The sequence below is a fragment of the Haemaphysalis longicornis genome, unplaced genomic scaffold, assembly GCF_048455015.1.
Source record: "Haemaphysalis longicornis isolate Haplotype H1 unplaced genomic scaffold, Haemaphysalis longicornis Haplotype H1 scaffold_7, whole genome shotgun sequence".
Lineage (NCBI taxonomy): Eukaryota > Metazoa > Arthropoda > Arachnida > Ixodida > Ixodidae > Haemaphysalis > Haemaphysalis longicornis.
In genome coordinates this window covers 106,964,824-106,991,446 of record NW_027526422.1, presented here as the reverse complement: position 1 = coordinate 106,991,446, position 26,623 = coordinate 106,964,824, and the positions used below count along the sequence as shown (strand labels likewise).

Genomic DNA, 26,623 nt, shown 5'->3' with positions numbered 1-26,623 from the left:
GGCATGAACCGGCAACCGTTATTTCTTTTTTCAGTTCAGTTCCGGTTCGGGTTCAGCGTTATCAAAAAATAACGGTTCGGGTTCGGGTTCAGTTCCGGTTTTCGGTTCGGTTCGGTTTCGGTTCGACACCTTGATATATATACTTGGTGTTGAACCATTCTTTCACGCCTTTTTTGACCGGGCGGTCAAATCGAGTGAACGCGTCCGATCCACAGACAGACGGACCAAAATTTTCGCGTTTAGGAACCCCAAGGAAAACTATCGTCCGAAGAAGACAGTTTCATCGAAAGTATGGCCTCGTCTACTGACAAATTCAATATGCGACTCCGATGCTCTTTCAGAACACTCGATAAGGCTCAATTGTGCGATGGAGGGCAGCACCGACACATCTCCCTCGGCTTCATTGCTTCCACATCCCTCCCCTCTGCTTCATGTTATCTTACAGGCGCCGCCGGCAGCGCCGCGCCAGACACTGCGCGCGTATAAAAACAGCGCTCGAGTTCTGTCTGGCAGTCATTTGACTCTTGTCCTCCGGAACCGAAGCAGCGCCGTCCGTTCCCACGTAGCCATGGCCCCCGACAGGAACCCACCCATCAAGTTTACCCAGGTAAAGCAAAACCGCGGGCAAAAGAACCAAAACAGGGGCCCTCTCCAACTTTCCCTCCCTCTCTCTTTCTCCCTATTGAGGCGGCTTCTTTCCGCAGCTTCAGGGGGGCGTTGCCGGAGTTCTTTGGCTGCATTTTACTACAACGCTACAACCACGTATGCCGTTTTGTTGCTTGCGCGAGGAGGAGGGTCGACGACCCGCATTTCTTCGCTGTCGGGATGCCATTTGCCGAACGAGCTCGGAGGCTGCGCTGTCTAGCCAAGCTTGTTTACGTCCTTTTTACTTCGTCCCCCTTGCTCCGCGATACTGGGTCCTCGGCGTGTGCTCGTGGTGTTGAGAGTTGGCATTTCTTTGCCCGTTGCTATCCCATCTGCGTTCGCGCTTCGGTCTGTCTGTAAGCTGTCTTTCATAAACAAAACTTTTCCGTGTCGGTTTGGCTCCGTTAATTGGAGTAATGCGTGCCGTTCGCGCGTCTGTTGGGAAAGAAACCTTTCAGGCGTGTGCGAGCGCGGGTATGTAATGAAGACGCTGAAAGTTGGGTGTTTATTACCGACAGAAAATTCCGAGAAGAAACGCTCCCGAATTCACAGCGCTTTAAGCACCCAGTGACCGGTGGGGTTTAGATGGCTAGCTGCTGTTCTGCAACTGCTTATGACCGGTGCAGCTGCACGAAGCGGCTCAAGGCTTTGTTCCCCGCTTTCGCCGCTCAATGTATTTTTTTTTTTTTTGTTAACGGCGGACAACAACGTATCTGCAACTCGGCGCAGCAGCTGCACTTGAATGTCTGTATTATTGTGCCCTTTCGAGCGCGGAAGGCAGTGGAATCTTATCACTCCGGAACCCAAAGAAAAAGCAACTGTAGAGGCCATGGTTGTAAAACCGGGGTGAGGGGGCGTAGACGCACGACTGCAAATAAAATGTGCTAAGGGCATTCACGCCTGATGAACGCTACAACAAGCTGTATTCGCGCCTCCAAAGCGGCAAACTGCTGCTCTAAGCTGTTCTAAGCTTACTGGTCCAGTCCTGTACGCAACCGTGCCGGTATCGGTAAGCTTGCTTCAATAAACAGAGCGGTGCGGATGGTTGGTGGGGGGGGGGGGGGGGGGGGGGGGAGGGCGGGTAGAAGGAAAATGTCATTGAATAACTGTCCGTCTGCCTGATCCCATTGTGTGTTCGTGCAATCAAAATATCTCCAGAAGTTTCTCTCCCAGTAGTTATTGCCAACTCTCCCGCCAAAAAAGCTGTTTATGCACCCCCCCCCCCCCCCCAATTCCCGCCTGTCAATGAGCATAAGTCGTTGTACTAGAAAATCGTCCGTGCATCGTGGCAGCAGGTTTAACCACTTTCTGATGGTTCTACAAATGTTATGTATGCGTAAATTTGGGCGGGCGTTCATGATTCTAACATGGCCAGAAGTTACCCGTGCGCGTTCACTGCATCGGGCCCAGTTCTGGCATTGGCGCGTTAATGGAAAATTTCGAATCAAATCTTGCCGCCTAGCTTTTTGCGGTGTGTTGTTGGAAAAAGCGTTGGAGAGACTGCACTAACGTTATTACATTCCTGCCAGTTGCATAAACGGTACGCTAGATCATTAACGTCCGTCCCACATGTCAATTCCGAGCTGCCTGATGTCTCCGGCAAATTACGCGCAGAAATAATTTAACGACATGGCGCGTACGTAGGCGTATATCCTTAGGGTTTCTCCTCGGCTATCTCATCCTGGCAATATTTAAGTTATAGTCGGTAGGGGGTGCTGCTAAACAAAATGTGTTGTAGCTACAAGCCCCTAGCGGTTTTAGAGTATGCAGCGTTCATCTATTTGCTTGAGAGATTGACATTGTAAGTAACGTTTTCCTCCACGTTACAAGCGCAATAGACGTAGACCCTCGCCCCTTCTCACACCCCGACTGACGTCAGGCGGGTTTTCTATGCACAGAATGATAGCGTGGCTGCATAGAGTATTTGTCTCTGCCTTGCTACATGCCTCCCTGTGTATAAGACTCCTTTAGTCCTGGTCGTTCGGGAAATTGTGTCGATTGCAGTCAGTGGAGTAGCCAGAGGAGTTTGTAGGGGGATTTTACCCCGCCCGTAAAAAAAAGTCTGCACTCAAGTGAAATCTTATCTTTGTTTTCTGAATTTATCCTTTTTGCATTTAAATGTATGTAAAAAGCATTGGCGGAAGAAGGCCAAAAGAAGGGGTCAGGGGGTTCACCACTTAAAAATTGGCCGCGTATCTGCTCCTTTCGTTGCAAATGTCGTCAAAAGACGATAGTCTTTGTAGACATTTGACAAGGAAATGCCCCCCTTTGCTTTCCCGCTCACCTCTCATGCTGTCTCGGTGCCGTCGCTCTCATCCCAAGGTAAAACACACTAAAGATTTGCTCAAGGCTATTTGAATTTACCGCGTTCCACTGCTACAGGCCGGGTTGCTCTATTGCAGCGCTGGGCGTGATTCGAGGCGGCCGACTTTAAGGTTTATAGAACCGCGTGGCCGTGATCCACGTGCGTTCCAAGCAGAACGTGGAACCTAGGTAGTGAAACCTTTCGTTGCTGTTGCCGCGTGATTTTTCATGTGCCGCCAGGAGGTGGCGCGGACAACAGCAGGCGCTGGTTTTCTGCAGTAGATGTAGAATATCATTTGCTTTCGAAAAACTAAGCATCCATCAATTTTTTTAATAAAGGGACACTGTAAATATCCCTGGTGTACTAATTTCCTGTCTTATATTTGCGTAATGTCTTGTTCTTGTTCAACAAAGTTGGTAAGTATGAACATATAAAACGGGCTTAGACGTTTACATTTGGCATTGAGTATATAAGACTACTGCGCAATATATATTTTACTTTGGCCGGATGGCTGAATCGAGTTACAGACAGCAAAATTTCTGGGTTTAAGTAGGCCAAGAAAGACTATCGTCTTTAAAATTTTCTGGGGTGTTCTGGCACCGAAACCCCCCCTTAACTGCCTCCATGATTCCAGTGTTCCACCTCCGCGATACCCTGTTTCCCGGCCACTCTGAAATACTATCTCGAGATTTCAAAAAACAAAAATTACCGTCGGAATATACCTGTTCGCAAAATTGCTGCAGTATTTTTAATCCCATCCCTCGGTATGCTTCCACCACTTCTAAGTGGTGGAAGTTTCTAAACTCCAATAGCTTTCGTGGTTTAAAAGATTCAATAGCCTACACCAATAGCCTACACCTACACCCATTCCCTTTACCACCTGGACATAAATAACACAGCCTCACTGCTGGACCACTGACGTTAAGTAACCGTGCATACAAACTTAATATGAACTTATTTCGGTCTCTGCCAACGCATACCCACAGACTACACGTGCTGTTTACATTTCGTTTCGTGCGACGACTTTCTCAGCACGGTCAAAATTAATCCGGAGCCCTCCACTACGGTGCGCCTCATCGCCTGCGTTGCGTCGGCGCGTTAAATCCCTACAATCAATCAATCAATCAATCAATCAATCGACTTTCTCAGCACGTTCTTGCCTCTTGTATGGCCAACGGGAAACTGTTTTCTCAACTGCTTACGTTTCTTATTTCCCTTGCCATCTTCACAAAGGTAGAAAAACCATTCGTGTCCGCCATATGCCCGTACAACATTGCCATTGTCAAGACCCTGAATTCTCTCTACCTTTTTTTCACAGATCTTCATCAACAACGAATGGGTGAACTCCGCGAGCGGAAAGACCTTCCCCGTGTACAACCCCTCTACGGGCAAGAAGATTGCCGACGTCCAGGAAGGCGACAAGGTGAGGATCTCGCGGTGCACCCGGTAACGCGAGCCGGTCGAAACTCTTACGGGTTCCTTCCTTTGAGCAGTGGCGTACGGGAGCCTGCTTTCGCTGAACAGATTTTATGTGGACTCCGTTTTGAGTCCACATGTCTGTTCAAGCAGTAGCTAGACAGTGTAGCCATGGTGGATGCCAGGGCCTGAAACATTTCTTAATTTCTGGCTTGGTGTAATATCTCTGTTGAGATGTATCAGTGGTAAATAGGACAGCCAACTGCTGGATTTACTTATTGCCTCTTAACAGGGAGATGGAGAGAAAAATTTTAAACGAAGCAGTTCTCTGCTTGGGGAGGACCTCGCCTTCAGCAACCAACGCGACCGTTGTCTTGATTTTCAATAAAACTGCTGTGCTACATTCTGGAAACTTAAACACGATACCCGTGCGTTGGCTACCGGTCACGAGGGAATATTTGACCAGAGTACAACTTTGTGAAAAAGAAATTGTTTGGACCTCTTCCAGCATAGCCGTACTGCAGATAATTTGTAGGATGTGCAAAAGCTCCTCTGGTGCGCACTGACGTCGATGACGAATAAACGCAAACGCAGACAGAAGTGCCACCGCTGGCGAACTCTGCAAGCGTGATCTGCTCAAAGCGTAACTCTGAAGTGGAACGTAGTAGCCGAACCCTCGCCCCTGAGCCTTGTCCGTACCGCACCTACACCACCTGCTTCCCGGCGGCTATAGGAGTGTTACGGTAGAGAAAACTGTGCTCTAGAATTCGATTACTCAACTCGCTCTTGCTCACGGTTGCTCCTGCCAAGGTTTTGCAGCAAATGTGCAATGGCACTTCTCGCAAAACGGGGTTATTTCTTGCTCATATTTCTGGCCTTGCATTGCCGTTCCATACATTCGTGCATGCACGTAATTCATGAACTGCTCGCGACGAACACTCCGTTGCGATCGTTTTCACCCTTTGCTTGCTACAAATACCAGCACGTGCGTGACGGCATTGAGCCAGAAAGTGCGATACGGTAGATTCCGGCTAACAGGCTGCAGTTGGCGGCTAGGTTTTTAAAATCGTCGCAGTCCTTGACTTTTTACACGAACTTTTTACTTCGTACACGAGCGCGAGTTTAAACCCCGCAGTAGGAAGCACTCCTCCCACACCAGTACGCCGCCGCGAAAGGGCGGGAAAGGCACCCAACTGAGTCTGAGTGAATAGACAGGCAGCGAGTGCATCGTATGCGGACAAAACTGGTTTGGTCATGGCAACGGCTACAGCAGCTCTGCTCTGCTCGGTGCACGTACCGCTTAGTCGTGTGTAAAAAAACCTTTACTCCATGCAGAACGTCTTGGATGTGTGCGTGGTAATCTTTGTAACACCAGGTGCCCTCTTATCCATAGCCACTTGTCTCATGCTTCTGACAATTACATTTATTTGTTTCTCTATTTTATTTATATTTATTTATTTTACCCTCAGGGCCTGAGGCATTACAGAGGGGAGTGGTTACAAGGCAAAAAACTACAAAATAAAAATTCAGTGCAATTGTTAATAAGAGGCATAACGTTGCTCCTAATTATACAACGTTTGCTACGCATGCGCGAAACAAATGGTTATCGGCAATTGTAACAATTTCTTCGGGGAGGTGGTTCCATTCTGATATGTAAGCGGCAAAAATGTCTCAAAGTGCCTTCGTGTTGCTTGGCTTAAAACACACTTTGTGACGACGATCGATGCGGCAATAAAGGTAAGGAGGCTGAGGGATCAGTTCATCGCGAAGAGCAACGTGGCGAGAGTTTATGGAACAAGGTTAGCGATAAATCTTGGGATGATAAGGATGGAAGCCCAATGTTTGACTCCATGGCAGTTATACGTGCACCTCCGTTATAATTAGATAGTATAAAACGAACAGAGTTATGCTGTACCAGCTCAAGTGCGCTAATTAGATTTGCGTGGTGAGGGTCTACAACACTCGTAGATAATTCCAATTTTGTTCGAATTTGTGTTTTGAAAAGCAGTAATTTAAGCTCTAGCGGTGCGTTATAGAAGTGTCGTAAGTAACCTAACATGCGGTTAGCGCGGTTCGAATTTTGAATACGAAGGGACCAGGTTAGGTTAATTATGTGGATATGTAGCTTATACGACGCTACAGCTTTTAACGGAGTGTCGTTTAGACAGTAGCAAAATGTAGTGGTATTGGTGCAGGATATTCGGATAGTTTTGCATTTGTTAACATTTAGTTCTATACGCCACGAGTTACACCAGTTAGCGACAACGTTGAGGTCAGATTGGAGAGTTATTGTTATAATTAGAGAGTACTTTACGGAATATTATGCAGTCATTGGCAAAAAAGGTGTAAGTCAGAATTTACAAGAGAAGGGAGGTCGTTAATGTAGATCGAAAATAAGAGGGGACCAAGAAGCGATCCCTGGGGAACACCGGAATGAACCTGGCCGGGTAGAAAGTTATGTCACAAGTGAACAGCGCTTAAACGGAACAAGATATTGAGAGGACAGAGCGCTGTCCGAGGAACAAGCCCGCACTACCACGCTTTTTCAGAGTTATGGCCATTGGCTAAAACGAACTGTAATCTGTTAGTTAAAAACATTCACTCCACTTCAATGAATTGGAGTCAATGTTTAGTTGATGAAGCTAATGAAGTAATTTGTGAGACTCCTTGTCGGAGGCTTACGAAAAATAAAAAAAACTACAATCAACACACGAAGAACGATCTAAAATGCAAGGCAGTTTGTGTGTGAATAATACGATGTGCGTCCCGCAGGAATGTTATTTTAGAAAACCATGTTTTGCTGATGTGAAGAGTTAGTTTCAAGAAAATTTCCTATGTTCGTATAAATATGTTCAAGTAGTTTACAGAATATAGTTGTAAGGGAAATAGGTCTGTAATCCATTGGGTTAGTATTCTAGCCTGATTTATATACTGGGACTATCTTTCCATTCTTCCACATAGACGGTAGCGAAGATCAGTCCAATAATGGTTGAGAAATTATTTTTATTAAAATTGCGCTCAACGCATTGGTAGTTTTTCGAAATTTCGCATTGAATTTCGCAGTTTCATTAAGTTAATACTACCAGGTACATGAGCGACCACGGGAGGCATAATTACATAATCATAACGATGCCTGTTAGGGAGTTCAGTCAGAAGTTCCAGAAAAATATTTAATAAAGGTGCCATTAAGGAAAGAGGCGCAATCGTTGTCAGAAATAAGGTTCTTAAATGAGACAAAAAGCGTAATAGAATTGGTGGTGGGGGGTAATAATGGCGTGCCAAATTGTAGTGTATTCGTATTGAGCAAAGAAGGTAGCACACTAAATTTTTTTTCCATCCTTGAGTGCCGATCCGTAGGTCTCCCATGCCAACTTGTAAGCTGTCCAGCGTGCTTTACTAGGGGCAAGTTTAGAACGGGGGTACACACGTTTCCTGTTATTAGATAAGCATTTAATAAGAGCGTTATACCATGGCGCATGTACATTGCAGGTGGTGGTGTGGCTTGAAATGAACTTGTAAATTGTGTATTTTACTGGCGAAAATGTTGCAGTTAGGTTCCACTGACCTGTTATGAGTCTTGTAAAAAGTACAGTGAATGTCGATAATTCGTTATTTATGGCAGAAAAGTTCGCTTTCCTGTAGTCATGAATTGATTTTCTGGTGATACTCGCTTTCAGACTGGATATACAATTAGAGAAAACTTAAGCAAGAAATGATTACTTACACCTAGTAGATGTATACTTACACCTAGTAGATGTGAAATCGAGGAAATGAAATCAGGTCTGCTCTTTGTAGCAACAGTTCTTCGCCGTCTCAAAGTTGCTCGCTCGAGTTGTTTCCGCTGTCTTGGGGTCAGCATGCGTTGACGTCATGGCCCTGTCCAACTCGAGCCTTTTCGTTGTTCCACTTGCAACGCCTGCTCCGCCACGACGCCCTGCGGCTCCCCGCACACTGCGTCGTGCCGACTCTTTCTCACGACTAAGGTGCGGCTGCGTCGGCACCAGATCTTATTTCGTGGACCTTCTGTGGTGTCGGCTCGGCTGTCGCGATCCGTACGTGCGACGCAGGAGACTTCCACCGCGGTCTGTCTTTGCACTGGATGAGCATCCGGTTCTTATCATAAGTTTGCGCTATGTCAGATCTAGTCTAGACACCCACTTAACTTTACCACTCGAGTTTCCATTGACGTAATTATGCAAAAATCTTTCGTCAGGCGTGTACGAATGATCTAAAATGGACAGACTGTAGTAAAGTCTGTGAGGGGCGTGTGCCTGTTGGTTCGCATCATCACATTAACTGAAGCGACGTTGTTGCCATATGCAATGTGCTTCCCCCGCCCTGGCTCGCGTTCAAAGTTCGTTAAGTGCGCTCAATTGGCCACTTGTTATTCAGGTCGTGCATGCTGTCGGGCGCCTCATTACAATACGAGTATCTTTGAGAAGACAACCGCTTGTCCCCACTTTTTTGCAGCATTCGTGTCGCCTCGCACGTCTTCTGAATTTCCTCTCGTGCACATTCAGATTGGTTTGCTACTCTTAAGCGACAGTAGTCTGATTTCACTTCAAGCTTGCGTATGACTCGATTATTCCTCCCGTGTGCCTTCGTTCCGTTTTATACTTTCAACTATTACGACGTTATCAGAGCTGTAGCCGCATTGACTTCGCAGAATAAGGCAGTTTTACTCGCATATAAATTTGTATGCAAGTCCTTATGCGCAGTAAAATGAAGAGGGCCTGGAACAAGTGTGTGCGGGACTTTTGAAATTGTGCTGTGCGCTGTGCTCTAGTTATACTCGAATGCGGATGCAGGTTGTTTGTGAAAAGGGGGGGGGGGGTCTGTTTCTATCAGTGATGATGGTCATGATGACCATGATGTTGGTGATGAGGAGGATGTGGGGAGTTTAGTAGCCCTATTTGTTAACCAGAGTTTTGTAAAATCAAATATAGAAGAAATAGAAAAAATCAACTAATCTTTTTCTACGACCTAGTCACCTTCTTTGGTGTATGAATTGAAACAGTAAAGAGGGGTCAGGATATCCGGAACCCCCCTCCCCCCCCTCTGGACCCGCCAATCGTTCTAGTCTATTTTACTATCAGGCTGCAAGAATTATATCGGCCAAACTGGCAGCACCTCAGGGTCCGTGGGCTGGATTTGAGGATCCAACCCCAGCGCAAGGCTAGGCTAATTTCGGTTTGGAAAGCTGTAATCACTTTAAAGCGAGAAGAAACTCATTTTGGCCGAGTTTATTCAGCGGATGTATTGTGTATGATAGCGGTCATTTAATTATTGATTTCAGTGTTCAAAGAACAGAAAACCGATTTTTGTTGAGTGCGTGTACTATACTGGGGTCACCACAAGTTATTTCGAAATAAACAGACTGGAATAATTTTAATTTTGACTAAAATGTAACTCTGAAAGGTGGTGCCATGTACTCCCTAAATGTGACACCAGCTTACGTGTCTCGACAAATCCGTCGATTTCAAAGCGCGATGCAGGAACTCAGTGGGGCAATAGGAAATGTTGCACATAATTGTTTTAGCCGTGGACAAGTTTTTAGTAGAACGGACAATTGGGCTAGTTGGTATACCTGTTCATCTTGGAGGTGGAAGCGCTGACAAAACAGGTACGAAAGTAGAAAAAAACATAGACGACACGGCGCTAACTCGCAACTATTTGTTTATTGAAAAGAAACACAAGTATAGTTTCAACATCTCACGTGGTGCTTTCATCTCGCCCGAGATAAAACCATGAAAGTCGCTTCTTACGGGGGTTAAATACATACGGGTGCACACGCAACAATCGAAGGGTAAGGGCTTAAAACAGCGAAACCATAACATATCAATAAACGGCTACGATACCAATGAGTTGCACCGGTAAAAATATTCTTTGTCAGTTATAAAACTTGACGGGGAACTAACACATCTATCTCCTGACATTTTAATGTGAAATTCTTCTATCAGCCCTCGAGTGGTTTTATCTCGTTGCCGCGACAAAACTCTGGTATCGCAGAATATGGGCGAACACCCATGCGTGGTGCAGTGTTCCCATAGCTGGGAGCCCTGCTTGATTTTTCACCGTTGTTGTGTTCTTGCTGACGTATGTTTAAACATCGCCCAGTTTGTCCTCCATAAGTGTGGCCACACGTCATCGGTATCAAATAAACCACACACGTTGTACAACGCACAAAGGGGGAAGTATGATTTACTTGGGATGCTTTTTTTCTGAGCGGCTTCTCACTGGGTGATAACATTCTGTCTATTTGGCCGCATAACTTGGGCAATTTGTTTAGGGCCGAGAAAACTATGTCGACGTCATACCGGGTAGCAACATGTTGTAACCCGTGCGACGTCTTGTGCATATACGGAATGACGACAGGATTTTCACCCTTATTTTCTTTTTCTCGTTTCCTCCAATCTGATTTAGCACCTTTTATTAACGTAAGGATTATCTTGCCAATGACAGATTGTGAAAAACCAGCCCTATTTAGTATTTCTAGCTGGCTTGTGCAACTACTGGATATCTTTTCTGTGCACGATTTTGTGAGGGATGCTCGCAGACAAGAAACACCGATCCCCATTTTAACGATCTTTGAGTGGCCGGAATCGAAGTTTAGTATGTTTTTTTGTTTAGTATGAAGTTTTTAAATACCTCTTTTAATATCACGTGCAGTTAAACGTATCTTGCAGCACGGCTGACCGTCATAGTCGCTAGCATTCCTTTTGACGGGGCACGGATGGCAAGTAGGTCTAAAAGCTCCCATTTAACGAATTCTAGGGCGCTATTTCATTTCATTTGGGATAACGAACCATTTCATTTGGGATAACGAAAGTATACTCTACAGAAATGTGTTGTGCGTCCTTTTTGGCGCAAGTGTTCCGAGCAAGACTTGGTCGGCGCGGAGCAAGTCTCGGAGCCGAGCTTGGCAGCCTCTTGCCTTCTGTTACAATTACTCGGGCGCAATGTGGTTTGAATCTGTCTTCAGTATATATCCTATTCCATAGTTTAAATACTTTATTGCTTTGTATGTGCGTTTTACACCGGCTAGTCGGGCTTGGCATCCTCGGAAATCCTGCAAGCATGCGGATCCCTTGTCACAGTCGACGGCGTCGAAAGCGCCAGTAAGATGATTCTTTCAGGGCTCCTTCATCGCTGCCGAAATAGAAGTGGTGAACGAGCGAAAAATAATCCCAACTAGCGTTGCCGGCATGTTCTGTAGGTTACACTGAGCTCTCTGCACATTCCTTTTAATCCGGCTGTAGCAAGCCGTTCCGTTTGTTATCGCATCCACTCGGCAGGTGGTTTTTCTTTCGCACGAATGGAATATTACGATTCAATCTCCGGATCGCTTGTACGAACAGGTCAATTTCATGCTTCTGCTAGCGCTTTTTCTCGCCCTTCAATTGCGTTTGGGGGCGTCGTAAGAGCAAACGTGGATTCACCAACGTCCAGAATCAATTTTCACTGCTTCGCGACCACTGTGAACCTGTATTGTTTTGCTGATATCTCCAGCTTTTTCGCTCAGAATTCCAACCTCTCGGGGGGCCTTGTAAAACCATCGCAGGAAAGTGTTATTTGGCGTAGAGCAAGGAGCGGGCTAGGACATCACCATGCTAAAAACGTTTTCCAGGACTCTGAATATTTATTACGTAATTCGTTGTCGAGATTTCATCCCAATTCATTCCAGTGGGATCATGCCCTGGTCATGCAATGCACCCTGGTCATGCAATGCACTAAACATGAAACTGGGCAGCAAGCAAGATATCGCACTCAGTATTAGGCATGAGGAAATTTTTTGCGTTCCGCTAAATAACTACAGCGTAATCGCTACTGAAAGAATGGCGATGAGCCGTGTAGCTGCACCTGAACACGCGACATGTCGGCTCCCCCAGTCTGCCTCGTTCATATCTGATCAATAAAAAGATGGCTTTCCTCTATTGTTTCTCAGGTACCGCTCCTCAAACGGCACACCGAGCTTATCGCCAAGTGAGACAAGGTCACCTCTTCGGACTTTCATGTGCCTGGCCCTCACGGCATGCGTTATCAAAGCTTCCCTCTTGTACGGTAGTACGGCATCACTAAAACTAGCTATTGACGCCAACCAATGTCAGTCCCGGGAGCCAGCCTTCACGACGCCCTAATCTCTGCTAACAGCGATGAGAGCTCTGTTTTGCGTTCTGCTGCGAATGCTGAGCTCCGCTGGCGGGCTGCGATTTATGAACTTCTCATTTTCCGCCTCGTGACGCGAAGAGTTTCGCAGGATTTTCAATAGTCCCTGCACCAAAAGATGTTCAATGCACGAGAAAATGGCAGTAAAGAACAGATTAAGCAGATAATCAAACGACTATTTCGCTTTGTTTCTGCCACGTGCGCCTCTTCCCCGTAATGGTTTCAGTGCAATTTTTCTTCTAGTGTTGCTAAAAAAGCAATTAAAAATTAGCTACGACAGGTTTCTCAATGAAAGCTGCGCATATGCTACGTCAGCTGCGTGACGACTACGCCTCGCCGTGAAGGCTGGCTAATTCGCGATTTAACTAAATCCTGTGATTCTCTTACGAGAAGAAATGCTTTAGTTCCACAAGCGCGCTGTGCGTCAGTGTGCTACATACGGTGCACGTCTTGGGACTGGCATCGTTCACTACAACAAATGTTGTTTGAAAACCTCACTCGTAAGTAATTCTCATTCGTAGAATAATGAAATTCTGCACGATTACAAAATATTTCCGAGAGCAGGTTGTGAGTTGTACATTACCGCGAGTTTTAAGACTACTTTCGGAACCTTCTCCATCGTCTACGATTGTCGCAGCCTCATACGGCCACCTGTGGTTCCAGGGCCGTGCCTGAAATGGCGACCGCTAAAAACATTTAGAGGCTATTGCCTCGAAATAAATACCGCACTGTTCTGTCGAAACCGATGCGACGCGAAGTTGCAAATAATCGAGTTTTCGCTACCCAGTGCTCAGCACTTGTACTTTATGTCCCAAGTGTTTGTCGCAATGTAATTTACCTGCACAAGCCGCCTCACAGGTCACGGGTTCAAACTAGTTCTCGTGTGTGTACTCCTTCTGGCCGGTTTTCGCACATTAAATTCACGTGATCTGCAGCTTCCTCAAGCTTTCAGTAGCTACATTCCTGTAGCCTTTCGCATCTTGTGTATAGGTTGTAGTACAGTAGTAGTGCGGAAATCGCATTTTCTGCATTTCTGCCTTCGAATTTCCGAGATCCCTTTACCATTCTTGCCCGTTAAAGTCTTCTGCCCATCGTCGGTGCATCCATACTACTAGTACTACTACTGCTAGTACTACGGCTGCGATAATAGGTAGCTAACGGCACTTTCCAAATCGGCTCAAAAGTGCACCGACGTTATCGAGGTATATATAGCCCGCCCCATCCCTTCCCATCACCGCCTCGTCGGTCTCACTTAGCTCTGAAGAGCAGGTTGTGAGTGATCGCCTCTAGAGGCGGTCGCCATGCTCAGCCTTTAGTTCCGTTCGAGAAAGAAAGATCTTTCTCTCTCTCTTTCTCTCTCTCTTTCTCTCTTTCCCTCTCTCTTTCCCTCTCTCTTTCTCTCTCTTTCTCTCTCTCTCTCTCTCTAATTATTTGTAATTTTAATTAATTGTACCCTGATGAAGGCAAGTCCCATTGCCACTGCGTGATTAAACTTGGTTGTTTGTGCCGTGTCTGTGACTGTTCTGTGACGTGCTCTGTGAAATTTCTCTTATCAAAGATACATGGATGGGTGTGTGTGTGTATAATTACCTCTGAAACCGCTTTTGTTACGCGCTTCTGGACATTGCCACCCATAGGCAATTCTGAGTCGTCTATCTGTTTAATTTAGAATAATCGCGGCCGTACGGCTGTTGCACTTTCCCAGCTGTCGCACGGGGCAGAGAGCCCCCCCCCCCCTACACACACACACACACACACACACACACGACCGCAGGACCAGTGGAAGTGTTGCTGCGTCTTCGTCGGTGCCTCGTTTGGAGGCTGTTGAGCTCCGTTGCACACTCAGTTGCCGTCGCCGACGGGCTCAGTTCAGCTCTTCACGGTATCTGATATCGACTTCCTCTCTCCGTCGCCTCCCCTATTGACGCCTTCCGTCGGCGAAGAGCTGTGGCCTTGCTGTCCGCCATCTCGAGCTGCTTTTACGAGAGCGCATTCTCGACGTCTCGTCACGTCAAGGTCGACCTACTCCTGTTGCCGAAGCCGCAAGGGATGTCTATTCTTGGCTGTACAAAGCTGGAAGCGTTCTCTAAACCCAAACTGCCATCAGTTGTGGACGATGTTGCGTGGCACCGCTTAGAAATCAAACAAGAACGCCTAAAAATTAAAGCGTTTAAAATAGCTAGAGCGCCACAGGTAAACGGTGGAACGTGAGCTATCGGAGGCGGTTTTTGTTAACAGGGGAACCAATGTTCAGTGCAACATCGGTGGTCCCCCGAGAGTGAGTTTAGGCTGTTGGGCCATGAGTGGATGAGTTACCTCAGATGGTGTGTGCGCAGGCGCAGCTCTGCTGTGCTGCATGTATCTGCCATGCAGTTTCTAAGGCGCAGCTTTATGTGCGTCACTGATGACGTTAGATGTCGCAGAAAAACGCACTGCAGGAAAGCCAGCTCTACACAGGTTTTACAAAGCGATGCTGATGGTAAGCGAAGACACATGAAGCACCTCAAGGAAATAAATAGCGCTCCCCGCGGTCGGAGTCGAACCTGGGAACCTCGCGTTATGAAGCCGATGTCAATCCGATTTCGTTCCGATATGGTCGAACCAGTTTGGATTTTGGGCTTTGACGTTGAGTCAGCTTCCATGAGAGACGTCTTCGTGCTTCATTGATCTTTTTTTGTTAGATGAATGGGGCTTTAATTTCTCTTCTATACGAAGTGGTTGGTACTTAGGCCATGAACCAACTCGGGGAAAAATATATTCCCTTTAGCTAAAACTCTTATGGCCAATGGTTTTAGGAATTTCGAGGCTGAATAAATTACATTTGCCCTATAAACTGTTCTTGAACATGGAATCAGATCAATTCAGTTTTTATCACTGCTTATAGATGCTGTCGGTTCAGGCTCTTAAAACAGCAACGTTATATTTATCTTCCATGCAATATCTTAAAGGGGCCCTGAAAGGCATTTTGAGCACACTAAATGAACTAGCGCAATCGCTAGATTGGGTCGCCAACGTCACCTGTGCCAAGTATTACTCTTTTACGCGCAGCGGAAAGCTCACACTTTTGTTGCAAAGTTTGTCGCTTTTTTCTCACCCTTTCCTTCGTGTTTTTGGACGCCGCCATCTTCACATGTCTACATCATCGATTCCCAGATGTTCGTCATGAGCTAGACATCCTGCTATTGGGCGGCTTTTTCACGCACTTCCGGCAAAGAGATGAGTCGTCTGCTCAGCGTCGGCTCGCCGGCTGATCTGCCAGCGGAGTGCCGGAGTGCTTTGACATTTTACGACAAACGTAACAAGTGTAAACAAACGCTTAACCGTTTGTATTGAATGCAACACGGCCATAACACGACGTGGATTTTATCTTACGTGAGTACGTACCATAAAGAAAGTCCCGTGGCACTTCTTTGGTGCAATCGCAGAGAACGCCCTGAGCCGAATGCCCGGGTTTGACGCGTACATTTTATTCAACTTCAAAACAATCCAGAGATGCGTTTCGAACGAACGCAACGTCACAACATGCGTTGCAAGTCTGAACCGCGATTGACAGACGATGAGTTGCCTCCTCCTGCCCGTCGTAAATACGGCACTCACCTCACACCCGGTTTGCGGGGACGAGCAGCAAGTCACAACTCTGGCGCGCAAGCGAGAAGGCTTTTAGCCAGGCACACTGCACATACCCCATGCGAGGTTGAGTGGTACGTCGTTCGAGAAAGATAATCCAGACCATGGGAAGCACTATCCACCCGCAGAAGTACAATGTCGCATTTCATCGCGAAACGAACGCGTCCACAACACACAGGAGGCGATGCACACACACACACACACAGCTTCGGTCGCTGCATTGGCTTAGCTGCAAGCTTCGTTCGGACAATCAGCGATGCTACGACGATACAGAGCTGCGTGAGGACGACGTGCTAACCACTTCACGTATTTAAAAACACAGGGGCAAAGAACTAGGTTCATCGGAAGCAAAAAATCTTTCCTCCATTATAGTGCCTGAAATATACTGGCTAGTGTGCCGAGGGCGGGCTCCAGGCGGGCGCCGGGAGCGATGTACGCGGCCGTCTGCCGCTTGGGGCGCTGCCGTGCGGGAGTGTGCGCGTTCATCCGGCCCGAGCAGATCGCGCGGTTACCTCCGAGCTGCGTAGCAGACGGCAGCGGCAGAACTTTCCATTCCCGCTTGCGACGAAAGCGAGCGAAAGCGACGGGAATTCTGTCGCGCAACCAAAATTTGTCCCGACCATTCGACAAAAACGATCGTCGCGCGACAAAGCGACGGAATTCCTGCCGCTCTCACTCGCTTTCGTCGCAAGTGCGAACGGGCCTTTATGCGCAATCTCCGCCCCACATAAAACAAGCTCTTGCTTGTCGCCTGAGCATACGGTTGATATCTGACTACGTTACAGTGTGCTTGCCAGTGTATTTAAACGATGTCACTAGGTTTGAAACGTACGCGCTCGGCGTGCAGCTTTGTAAACGCAAGCGGTTTCACATACGCACGCTATTTTGCTGCTAATAGAGTTTTAGTACAGCGTTTGTGGCCTTTGCATACGCTAAACGCTAAATGTTTGCGTCCCGCTACGTGACACCGCGATGGGAGTTTTAGTAGAGCGTCTCATCAGTTTCGCGTAGCGACACACTAATGCATACGGCGCCATCTGTCAAATGTTTTCCGAAATGTCTCGCCGGCTGATCTGCTAGCGGAGTGCCGGAGTGTTTGGACATTTTACGACTATCCAAACAAGTGCAAACAAACGCTTTCCCGTCAGTGTTGAATGCAACACATGGGTGCAGCTTGTCAGAACACGGGTTCTCGCTGATCGAGTTCAGCGTTGGTTTGCTCTTCGCCTTCACGTTCATCGCCGCTGATAAAGCGATCCGATCCGGCGCGTTTTGTGCACGGGTTCTGTGTCGGTTGAAAATGTCTTTTTTCACATGCCGCCGGTAGTAGGAATTACAACCACCGCAAAATAACACCCGGCACCAGCGGGGCCACATCTGAGACCGCGCTTTTTGGATAAACAGTGCGCGGTGCACCAAAGGGAACGAGCGCACGATTCTCCCCACGCGGCTGCGAGTTCGCCGCCGATACCAACTGCAGCCCTGCAGCTACGTACACCGCGAAAGGGCAAGGCCAGGCCGCACACATGCGGCCAGGTCATTCGTTCGCTATTGCAGCCTGTCTCCATGGTGTCTACAGAGATGAAAAAGCCGAAAGAGCTGGCCCGTAGCAGACGGCAGTCTGTGGGAGCGCAATAGCGGAAGTACGTCACCGCTGAGGAGCGGAGCATCATGGGAGGGGAGGCCAACAGCGAAGAAACAGTTGAAAGGAGGAGGAAATACGGCGCGACGATAATTCGCGGTTTTTGATTTACGATTTCTCAGCTAATACTCATCGCTTTAACAAAATTCTTGCAGGAGGAGATTGCTAATACATTGCTTTATTTGGTTACATGTACATCCATGCATCGGCGGAAGGCATTTCAGGACCCCTTTAAGTTATCAAAAGCCTTTCTCGTTGTTTGAGCGGTTCCATGAAGCGCAAGAGCGCTGCCTGCTTACAGAAAGTGCTTGCGGTGCTTCCATACACGCAGGACACGTTTGGGTTTTTTAAACTACTGCTGCGACGTGCCGCCTGATGAACCTTTGCTTATGATATTGTATTTGCAGCAGGCGCTACAGTTGGGTTAATGAATGCAGCTAATGCTTTTGTCCATGCGCCCCCCAAGGCGCGACACTTACTCGCATCTCATTGCGTAGGCTGATGTGGACCGTGCCGTGGCGGCGGCGAAAGCTGCCTTCGACCTCAAGTCCAAGTGGCGCACCATCGACGCCTCCGAGAGGGCGCTCTACCTGCTCAAGCTCGCCGACCTCCTGGAACGCGACCGCGACTACATCGCCGTAAGTACTAAACGCAACGATAGGGGTGTCACTGTCCATTCATTATTGTCGCATACCTCGCAGCCCTAACCGTGCAACGCCTTGACTTTGCACAAAGATGCGCAATTGGCAACGTTAACATATGGTTTCGTTATAATAGTGTAAATGCAGATAATTGGGTAAAGAAAACTCCAGGAGTGAAGTTAACCAGCGAAGGAATGCTTACACATTTGTAAATAACCGCAATTCCTGTACACTTGTTAACCTGCTATGACCCCGCTAATCATTGCATGTTATAAACCACTTTTTTGGTGTTAGTGACAGAGGACGAAACCTGTCAAACCCCTCGTTCAAAAATATCTCCGCTGAAACTAAAATTAAATTGCCTGCAATTTTTTCTATTTCCGAGTCCACTGATGGTTGCAATGTGGTCGACTACATTCTGCTGGGTAGGCTACTATCGATGGAAACATAAAACTTAGCTACATTTTCTTGCTTGTGTAGAGCCTAGAGACGCTGAACAACGGCAAGCCCTACAAGCACGCCCAGGCTGACATCGACACCTGCCTGAAGCACCTGCGCTACTACGCCGGGTACGCCGACAAGATCCACGGCAAGACCATCCCCGCCGGTAAGATGTCATGGTTGTAATCCCCTACAGGCATGCCTCGCGGACTTTGTCGAGCTCTTTTTATCAAGCTGCCTCCTGGAAAGCCACCCGTCCGAATTTCGTGTTCAGCGAAATGGTGACTGCGCCGACGTATCACGGTGCAAAACTCGGGACAAGCTGCATTCGTTTGTCCCTCGTGGAATAGGTGCATAGTACGTGCAGTGATGCACCATTCCCAAGTGCGAGGAAAACCCAATTGCACAATTTTGCTTGAACATCAGAGCTAAGCTGGAATCCTGGTCCCCCTCGCGTTGGTGGATCCCTTGGGTGGTTGGGCGGGGGGACTGGGAGAGGTAGTAAGGCCGATCACCTTTTCTGCAAGATCCTCCTCAACTAGCCTTGCCAATGGAGGCGAACAGTTATAAAAACGCACGTGTGCGTTTGAGATTTTGGCGCACGTTAAAAATCCCCAGGTGGTGAAAATTGATTCGGAGCACTCCATTACGGTGCGCCTCATCGCCTGTGTAGCGTCGCTGCGTTAAACCCTACAACGAATCAACTAGCATTGCCAAAACAGATATAGATGGAGAGACAGTGTTTTTTTAGATGGTGCCCTAATTCCCTCTTAATGTGCTGAAACGGCTCGCAATGACCGCAACCCAATGACCGCAACCCAATGACCGCAACCAATGACCGCAACCTATTAACTGCTGCCATAATTCGTACCGTGGGGAATGACCATGTGGTGTTTACCACATGGCCATTAAAAGTGCGCGTTACCGGCTGGTCACTCTAATACCTTGGGTCTTCAAACCGTTGTTGTATAGTGGCTGGCACCAGGCCCTTGAGGTCGCCCTAAGTAGTAACGTCTATTTACACCGTTTTCGGGTGGTGTACGAAAAGTATACGCAGCGGTTACTGCTGGTGGCAGACAATAACTTTGGTCACGTAGTAGGTTCGCATTTCTCTGTGCGCGTCTCCGTGCTGGTTTTGTAGGCTGGCGTCAATTTGTCTTTCTTGTAATAGTAACATTCTGCTTTACATTGGAAACTATTGCCGTACACGTTGTGACCTGACGTTCCTCTCTTCAGATGGCAGCTACTTCACTTACACACGCTTGGAGCCCGTGGGTGTCTGCGGTCAAATCCTTCCCGTAAGTTGGTTTTGTTCTCCCCGCGCCCAGTCATCTGCCTTCGACAGGAAAGCTTGCATTCTGCTTCTCGCCGCTATAACTATTAAAGCACCGTGCTTAAGTCTACTTTACCTAACTCTTCAAATACCCCCCCCCCCACCCCCCCCCCCGACTTTTACATGTCTACAGATGCGAGGGGGTTGAAAATATCTTTGCAAAACATAAGGAAATTTCGTACCAGAACTGCCTTATAGAGGTTCGCGGGCGTCCGGGGTACCACAACGCTGTGGTTTTATGGCGTTTACCTGTAGGTGACGAAGGCTTGCTCAACTTCTACAGCTGCAAAAACGCTGCGTTGAAACTGAAATATACGAATTTTTTAAAATGATTGTGACGGGGATGGGGGCAAGTTGACTTTCTGAATAGGCCGGTCAAATATTTTTGTTACTGGCCGTTCTGCAGTATTAGACTTCGTATTCAAAATGCAATTCAGCCATCGGTTTCAAACGAAGGCTCTAAACAAACTCTTTCATTCCCAGGCGCAATGAGAGGCGATGAAAATTTACAAGGGGACATTAATGTCGTTTTCATCTTCCAAGCACCGATAACTTCTCGTCATGCTCGAACTGGCTTGTATGCGCAGTTCCGTCATCGCGTCGAGTACGCAAACTAAATCGGCGCTTATAACCACTGATAAATAGTTGCCAAGACCGAAAGAGTATATATTCCATGGGGAAATGCAGATGAATTCGAAGGCCTGCTTCCGGTCGAGCCTGACTGTAAATCACCTGGACCTGGAATTACTGCGCTTCGACACTGCATCGTATTACGCCATGTCTGTACCAAAAGCAACGTTCGTTATGGAAAGCAGTCGTGGTACTAATATCACTAGTATTTAGCGCCGCGTCTAGTGAGAAGGGCGACAATTTCGCCTTGCCCTGCGATTATCGTTTTCACTGTGCGCGGCGCCCCTGGTTGGTCTTACAATGTTCTTCTCTCTGCCTGCAGTGGAACTTCCCCGTGGTGCTCATCATCATGAAGATCGCTCCGGCGCTGGCCGCCGGCTGCGTGTGCGTGGTGAAGCCAGCCGAGCAGACCCCGCTCACGGCACTGTACGTGGCCAATCTCTGCAAAGAGGTCGGTCTGCCCCCTGGAGTCGTGAACGTCGTCCCGGGATACGGACCCACCGCTGGCGCCGCCATCGCCGAGCACCCAGAGATCAACAAGGTCTCCTTCACGGGATCCACAGATGTGAGTGCATGTCCACCCTGGCAGTAGCAATGTTCTGTACCCGTTAAGGCTACGCTCCCGCGGTGCTTTAATGCGCAAGATCTTTCTAGTCAGTTAATGGGGTAAGGACGGGCACGCCAATTCCTCTCAATGTAACATAGTAGTTAAGCACGTTCCATGTGGTTCAATTTGAATTTCACTGTTTGGATTGAATTTGCCGCGTGAACGTCATGTCGCACATCCATAGCTTTTTGTTCGAAGTTTTCCTGTAAGCCATTCATTGCTCGTTGCAGAAATGAATAACGTTTATGCATATGTAGTTTTGTCTCCGGTAGTGTTCGAAAGTCCATTCTTCAGGGATTTGTAACCCTGTGGGATAGCAATATGCGAGGCCGGCGCAATGTACATTTGCACCCCGACAAAACATGTGCTCTGAGGATATATAGGTGTACGCGTACTCCTCCATCCATGTGGCTAATTGAAGGGCTGCGGGCTCCTAATCACTCTTTGGCCAAATAATGGTTCAATGGTTCATAATGGCTCGGGCTTGTGATGCCTTTTTTTCTGTATTAGTATTTCCCGTGGACTCCGACAGATACTTACCTGTTTCATTTTCCTTCCATTACTTCTTACAGGTAGGCAAGCTGATCCAGGAGGCAGCTGGCCGGTCCAACACCAAGAGGGTCAACCTGGAGCTCGGTGGCAAGAGCCCCCTCGTCATCTTCCCGGATGCTGACCGTGAGTTTTGCTTTTTTGCAACCATACAACACACCAGCTATTTTATGCCATTTTAGCCCGACTCACGGACACTCTGCCATTTCCTCAGTGGACGAGGCCGCCAGAATCGCTCACCTCGGCCTGTTCTTCAACATGGGCCAGTGCTGCGTGGCTGCTAGCCGGCTGTTCGTGCACGAAGACATCTACGACAAGTTTGTTGCAAAGGCCAAGCAGCTGGCAGCGGAGCTCAGGACCCAAGTCGGCAACCCCTTTGACGACAACACGGAACAGGGGCCGCAGGTCAGCAGACCGTATAACTCAACACTGCACACTGAAAGTAGAAGCGTGGTTTTGGCTCACCAACAGAACCAGTGAGCGCACCGAACAAAAAATTCGATTAAGCTGCATCGCTCAGTAGCATTCGATCCCTTTCCTTTGAAAGGGAAGACCAGTGGTAAAGTACGCTGCGCATGATACACCTAGATGGCCACAGTATTTACAACTCTTTATTTTCTTTTCTCTCTAGCACCTTTTTCTGTATGTGCGGCGTCCTTACCACTGGCTTTCACTTGTCAAAAATCCTGCACCCATTGGCAATGCCGTGTACTTTGGTCAACCATCGGGCGTGCTGTATCCGTGAAAGCCAATGCTAAAGCAACGTTTTACGAAGTGTCCACCCGAAATGAGCTTGTTTTAAAGTTTTCACTCTTCTCTGCTCCTTCCCACAGATCGACGACGAGCAGTTCCAGAAGATTCTTGGCCTGATCGAGTCTGGCAAAAAGGAAGGCGCCAAGGTGGAGATCGGTGGTAACCGGATTGGCAAGGAGGGCTACTTCGTCGAGCCCACCGTGTTCACCAACGTCACGGACGATATGAGGATCGCAAAGGAAGAGATCTTTGGCCCCGTACAGCAGATTCTCAAGTTCAAGACCATGGACGAGGTCTTGCGTCGGGCCAACAACACCTCGTATGGCCTTGCCGCGGGTGTCATCACCAAGGACCTGAACACGGCCATCACGTTTGCCGATGGAGTCCAGGCCGGCACCGTATGGTGAGGGCTGCTTGCAGTGCACTTGCTTCAAGGTCACCTTTTCGAATAGAGGCACAATTTTTTTGCCCGGCAGCGCCTCGATACTCTCGCAAGCAGGGCTGTTGCACAGCTTCTGAAAAAAGCTTACGCATATTGAAACGAGTCATGCCACTCCTATTGTCATTTTCTCGATAACAATGCACTAACATGCACGCCCGTTTTTCAAAACTTTTTTACCCCAAACATTGACGTCCTGGAAGTCGCGCGATTACAGTAGTAGTCCAAAACACTAAATCTCTTAAATATAGCCGCGACCTACACATCTAGCTACGAAGCCGGCTCTCTACTTAAACTACTGGCACTCCCGCACTGTCTAGGGGTTAAAAGAGCTGCAGCGCCACTACTTCCTTTCCTCGAGTTTCGCGAAGCGGCAGTGTGTATAATGGGGCCAATAAAATAAAGTTTTTATAGAAGTGCGCCGGCAGGTAAGGGAACTGGCATGTACCTTTTAATTGGTCTAGTTTTCCCGTGCTTTCATTTTAATCTCCACATTTCCTCGACTGCTCTCGGCCTCGCCATTTTGTGACGACTGCGCCATCCTCGCATTTGGTCCATACGCCCTTTCTAAAAGTGGGCGCTGGTCAGTTGGGTTTTACCGAGTGAAGCCCCTCGCAGCGCTAGATGTTGCAGCGTTTATTTGGCGGAGCTTAATGTAATACTTCTGCTGAATACAGCTTTTCAAATGCTTTGCGCTAAAGCTTTACTGCGAGTTGCAAATAAGATTCGCACGTGAGAGCGTTCATCTATGCAGAAAATAAGCTCGGCAACATCACCACCACTTCAAAATGCTTTGAAAGCTCTGCCGTCTTTTCTTGTCAATATTAACCAGCAATGCATGAATTTTGCTTCGAGCCTCGAATGGTGTAGTAGTGGCGTGCTACATGTACAAAAAGTTTGTAGCGCAGTGCACGGGCACTGCAGACGGGGCTAAACATCTCGGGCCTCTATATGCACGATACTTCTCGGTTATCGTCTTATGAGGTCGTATTTCATCTCTGCTCATACCTGCATTCTTCTTTGTGTACTTTGACTCATGCGTTCGGTCTATTTCTTCCTCACCAGGGTGAACACCTACCTTGCCGCCAACGTGCAGGCTCCATTTGGTGGTTACAAACAGTCCGGTCTCCACCGTGAATGGTGAGTTGTTGCGTTGTCTTCCTTTCACAGTTAGCGCATCGTCAAATCTAGTGCGGTTGAGACAGCGTCCCACTACTGGGAGACATGTTTAAATGGTGCGTTGCCAAATTGGGGGGGAATCGTTCTCGGTACGGCAAGACGGCCGCCTCCACCACGCCCGTGAAGAGAAAACGAGACCTCTTGCGCTCATACCCAGGTCCGCGAACCGTATACTGGCCAAGCGACATACCGGGACGAGTGCTCCGCTGAGCGATAAATACCATGTGCAAAGACGTTCCCACTATTGTGTCCTTGTCATAGCAGGCCCGCTTTTTCTCTTCGTATATAGATACGTCGCAGCATGCGCTTCTTATAATGGTCCCCGCCTTACTAATCCTGGGTGAAGCGCTCTTGTGGATCAGAAATCACGAAGTCACGCTCTTAATAGATTTAAAAGCACGGCGAGCGAGTTCAGGAACCTGCTGCTAATGTTTGAACACTTTCCCAAGAACTTTGAATAGTTCACGTTCTCATCGCCAGAGTTGTCGGCTGTCAACTTTAACTGGTCCTTCAAACAATATGCAACCATTTTAACGGTGACACTGCATGTGGGTGTTTGTTTTTTTTGGAAGTTCACTTGCACCTGTTCACTGTTTCATTTATGTTTGTTTCCATGTCTTACAGCAACGAGGACGGTATCATGAACTACATCGAGGTTAAGACGGTAAGTTGTTTGTACTTTTAATTGTCACTACACAATTGTGCCAGGCACTGAATATTCGCCACTTAGGTTTAGTGTTGAGCTTCTTTCTCAGCGATCCTTCCTTTGTGTTTTGTGGGTGTTCACAGACCAGCGAAACCTTGGAATATTCCCGCTTTGTGCAGCTGTCTCAAATAGCGAGCATTTTTGCCACTAGACAGAGTAAACTGCTTCTAACGCATATTTTCTTTTTAAACGGCGAATCAGCGTTTCCACAAAGGGTGTTGTTTTGACTTGGTTCACAAGGTCGCATGTGACCACAGCACATTCTATTTTTGAAGTCACGCAGCTGTGAAGCGCACTTTGCATAAAGTGGGTTGTGAGCTTGTTACATTTCAGTTTTAAATGAATCATGTACAGAGTGAGTTACCGAGGCAGGAAATTGGTGCATGTACGTTAAGGTGGGTGTCTGATAAACGAACTACGATGCTAAGATAGTGGGGCTAGTCAGCGCCACAGTAGACACTACCTCGCTCCATGTGATGCTTTCGCGTCAGTGTATTAAATCAATTTTTTGTATTTTTTTGCAGGTCACGATTCAGATCCCCAACAAGCACTCGTAAGAGTTCGCCGCGCCCGTCAGAAGTCTGAAGTGGTTTGTCTTCCAACGTACCTTGTTGGTTTTGTACCTGCAACCTGTCTTTTTAATAAAAAGAATCTGCATTGTTCATCTGCAATTGTTTCCTTGTGTGCACGTGCACATGTATTCTTCACGAGTATTAACCTTTTGTGCTTTGCTAGGTCGGGGCGTTCCGGTATGGCCGCGAAGCCGAAATTACGAATGGGTAACATTAGTGGCGGCCTAATAAATGATTTCGAAGGCAACAACGTTGGTCGCGCTCATACCATTCTTACTGCAGTGTAGAGGCGTCGCACCTTTAGCTATGACAGCGGATTTGCCATTTGTAGCGTCGGTATTTTTTGAAACCTTGTGGGTCTTTTGAGAGAAAGAGAAACCATGCATCATAGGCAACAGAGGGTGGTGGTTGTGGTGGTAGTGGTAATAACTTTATTCATCCAAAGCTGTATAGAAAGGGGCGCCGGCTGGGAGCACCGGCACACTACAGTCCCCTAGTCGACGGCCAGGAGCCCGTGGGCCCGTGCGCCGAGTTCGGCCAGCTGGATTACACACTCCTGCACTTCTGGGTCGGAGCTGAGCAGCGTAGCCTCCCATTGCTCTATAGTGGTAAGGGGCAGGGATCAGAGTAGCACGTAGAGGGGATTGGAGGGGCATGCGCCCACTATGTGGTGGAGGGAAGCGAAAGGCGCGCCGCACCATGTGCACCTGTGGCAGTATCGCGTGTGATAGTAGAGGTGACACAATGCGGGATGTGGGAAGGTGTTAGTTTGCAGTCGACGCTACTGAACAGGCTGTCTGCGCTTAAAGGTGGGAGTGGGGCCGGAGAAGTGCGTCCGACTAAGGCGGTAGTGCTGCGTTATGTCCCGATACCTAACCAGGTGATCCCTCCCGCCCGAGTTGGAGAGGCAGCAGCCGAGGCATCCTGGCAGCTGAAACCTCGGGCTACCTCGTTAGCCAGCTCGTTACCCGG

At 47.9% G+C, this 26,623-nt stretch overlaps 2 protein-coding genes across 3 annotated transcripts in view; one reads left to right on the top strand and one right to left on the bottom strand.

Moving 5' to 3' along the window:
* Positions 1-26,623, bottom strand: part of LOC144146786 (lysosomal alpha-glucosidase-like) — a 152,593-nt gene that overhangs the window by 105,987 nt on the left and 19,983 nt on the right. Inside the window, exon 1 of one of the 2 annotated variants that reach the window (XM_077678718.1) lies at positions 8,112-8,443. The exons of the other annotated variant lie outside the window; for it this stretch is intronic. The gene's annotated coding sequence lies outside the window, so the exon portion shown is untranslated. Of the gene's footprint in view, positions 1-8,111; positions 8,444-26,623 lie in introns of those variants that run through there. 2 annotated transcript variants of the gene reach the window in all.
* LOC144146787 (aldehyde dehydrogenase 1A1-like) lies at positions 449-25,743 on the top strand. Its single transcript, XM_077678722.1, has 12 exons — positions 449-607; positions 4,269-4,373; positions 18,299-18,439; positions 18,923-19,049; positions 20,120-20,181; positions 21,169-21,411; positions 22,026-22,128; positions 22,217-22,407; positions 22,836-23,158; positions 24,260-24,334; positions 24,998-25,037; positions 25,604-25,743. The coding sequence occupies exons 1-12, from the start codon at positions 569-571 to the stop codon at positions 25,634-25,636; spliced, it is 1,482 nt and encodes a 493-aa protein (XP_077534848.1). The 5' UTR covers positions 449-568; the 3' UTR covers positions 25,637-25,743.

Bases quoted from the DNA above. Each gene is read 5' to 3' on its own strand.
- LOC144146787 (XM_077678722.1), top strand. From the start codon at position 569: ATGGCCCCCGACAGGAACCCACCCATCAAGTTTACCCAG. The intron at 4,374-18,298 runs GTGAGGATCTCG...CTCATTGCGTAG, and splicing joins ACGTCCAGGAAGGCGACAAG to GCTGATGTGGACCGTGCCGT. The intron at 20,182-21,168 runs GTAAGTTGGTTT...CTCTGCCTGCAG, and splicing joins TCTGCGGTCAAATCCTTCCC to TGGAACTTCCCCGTGGTGCT.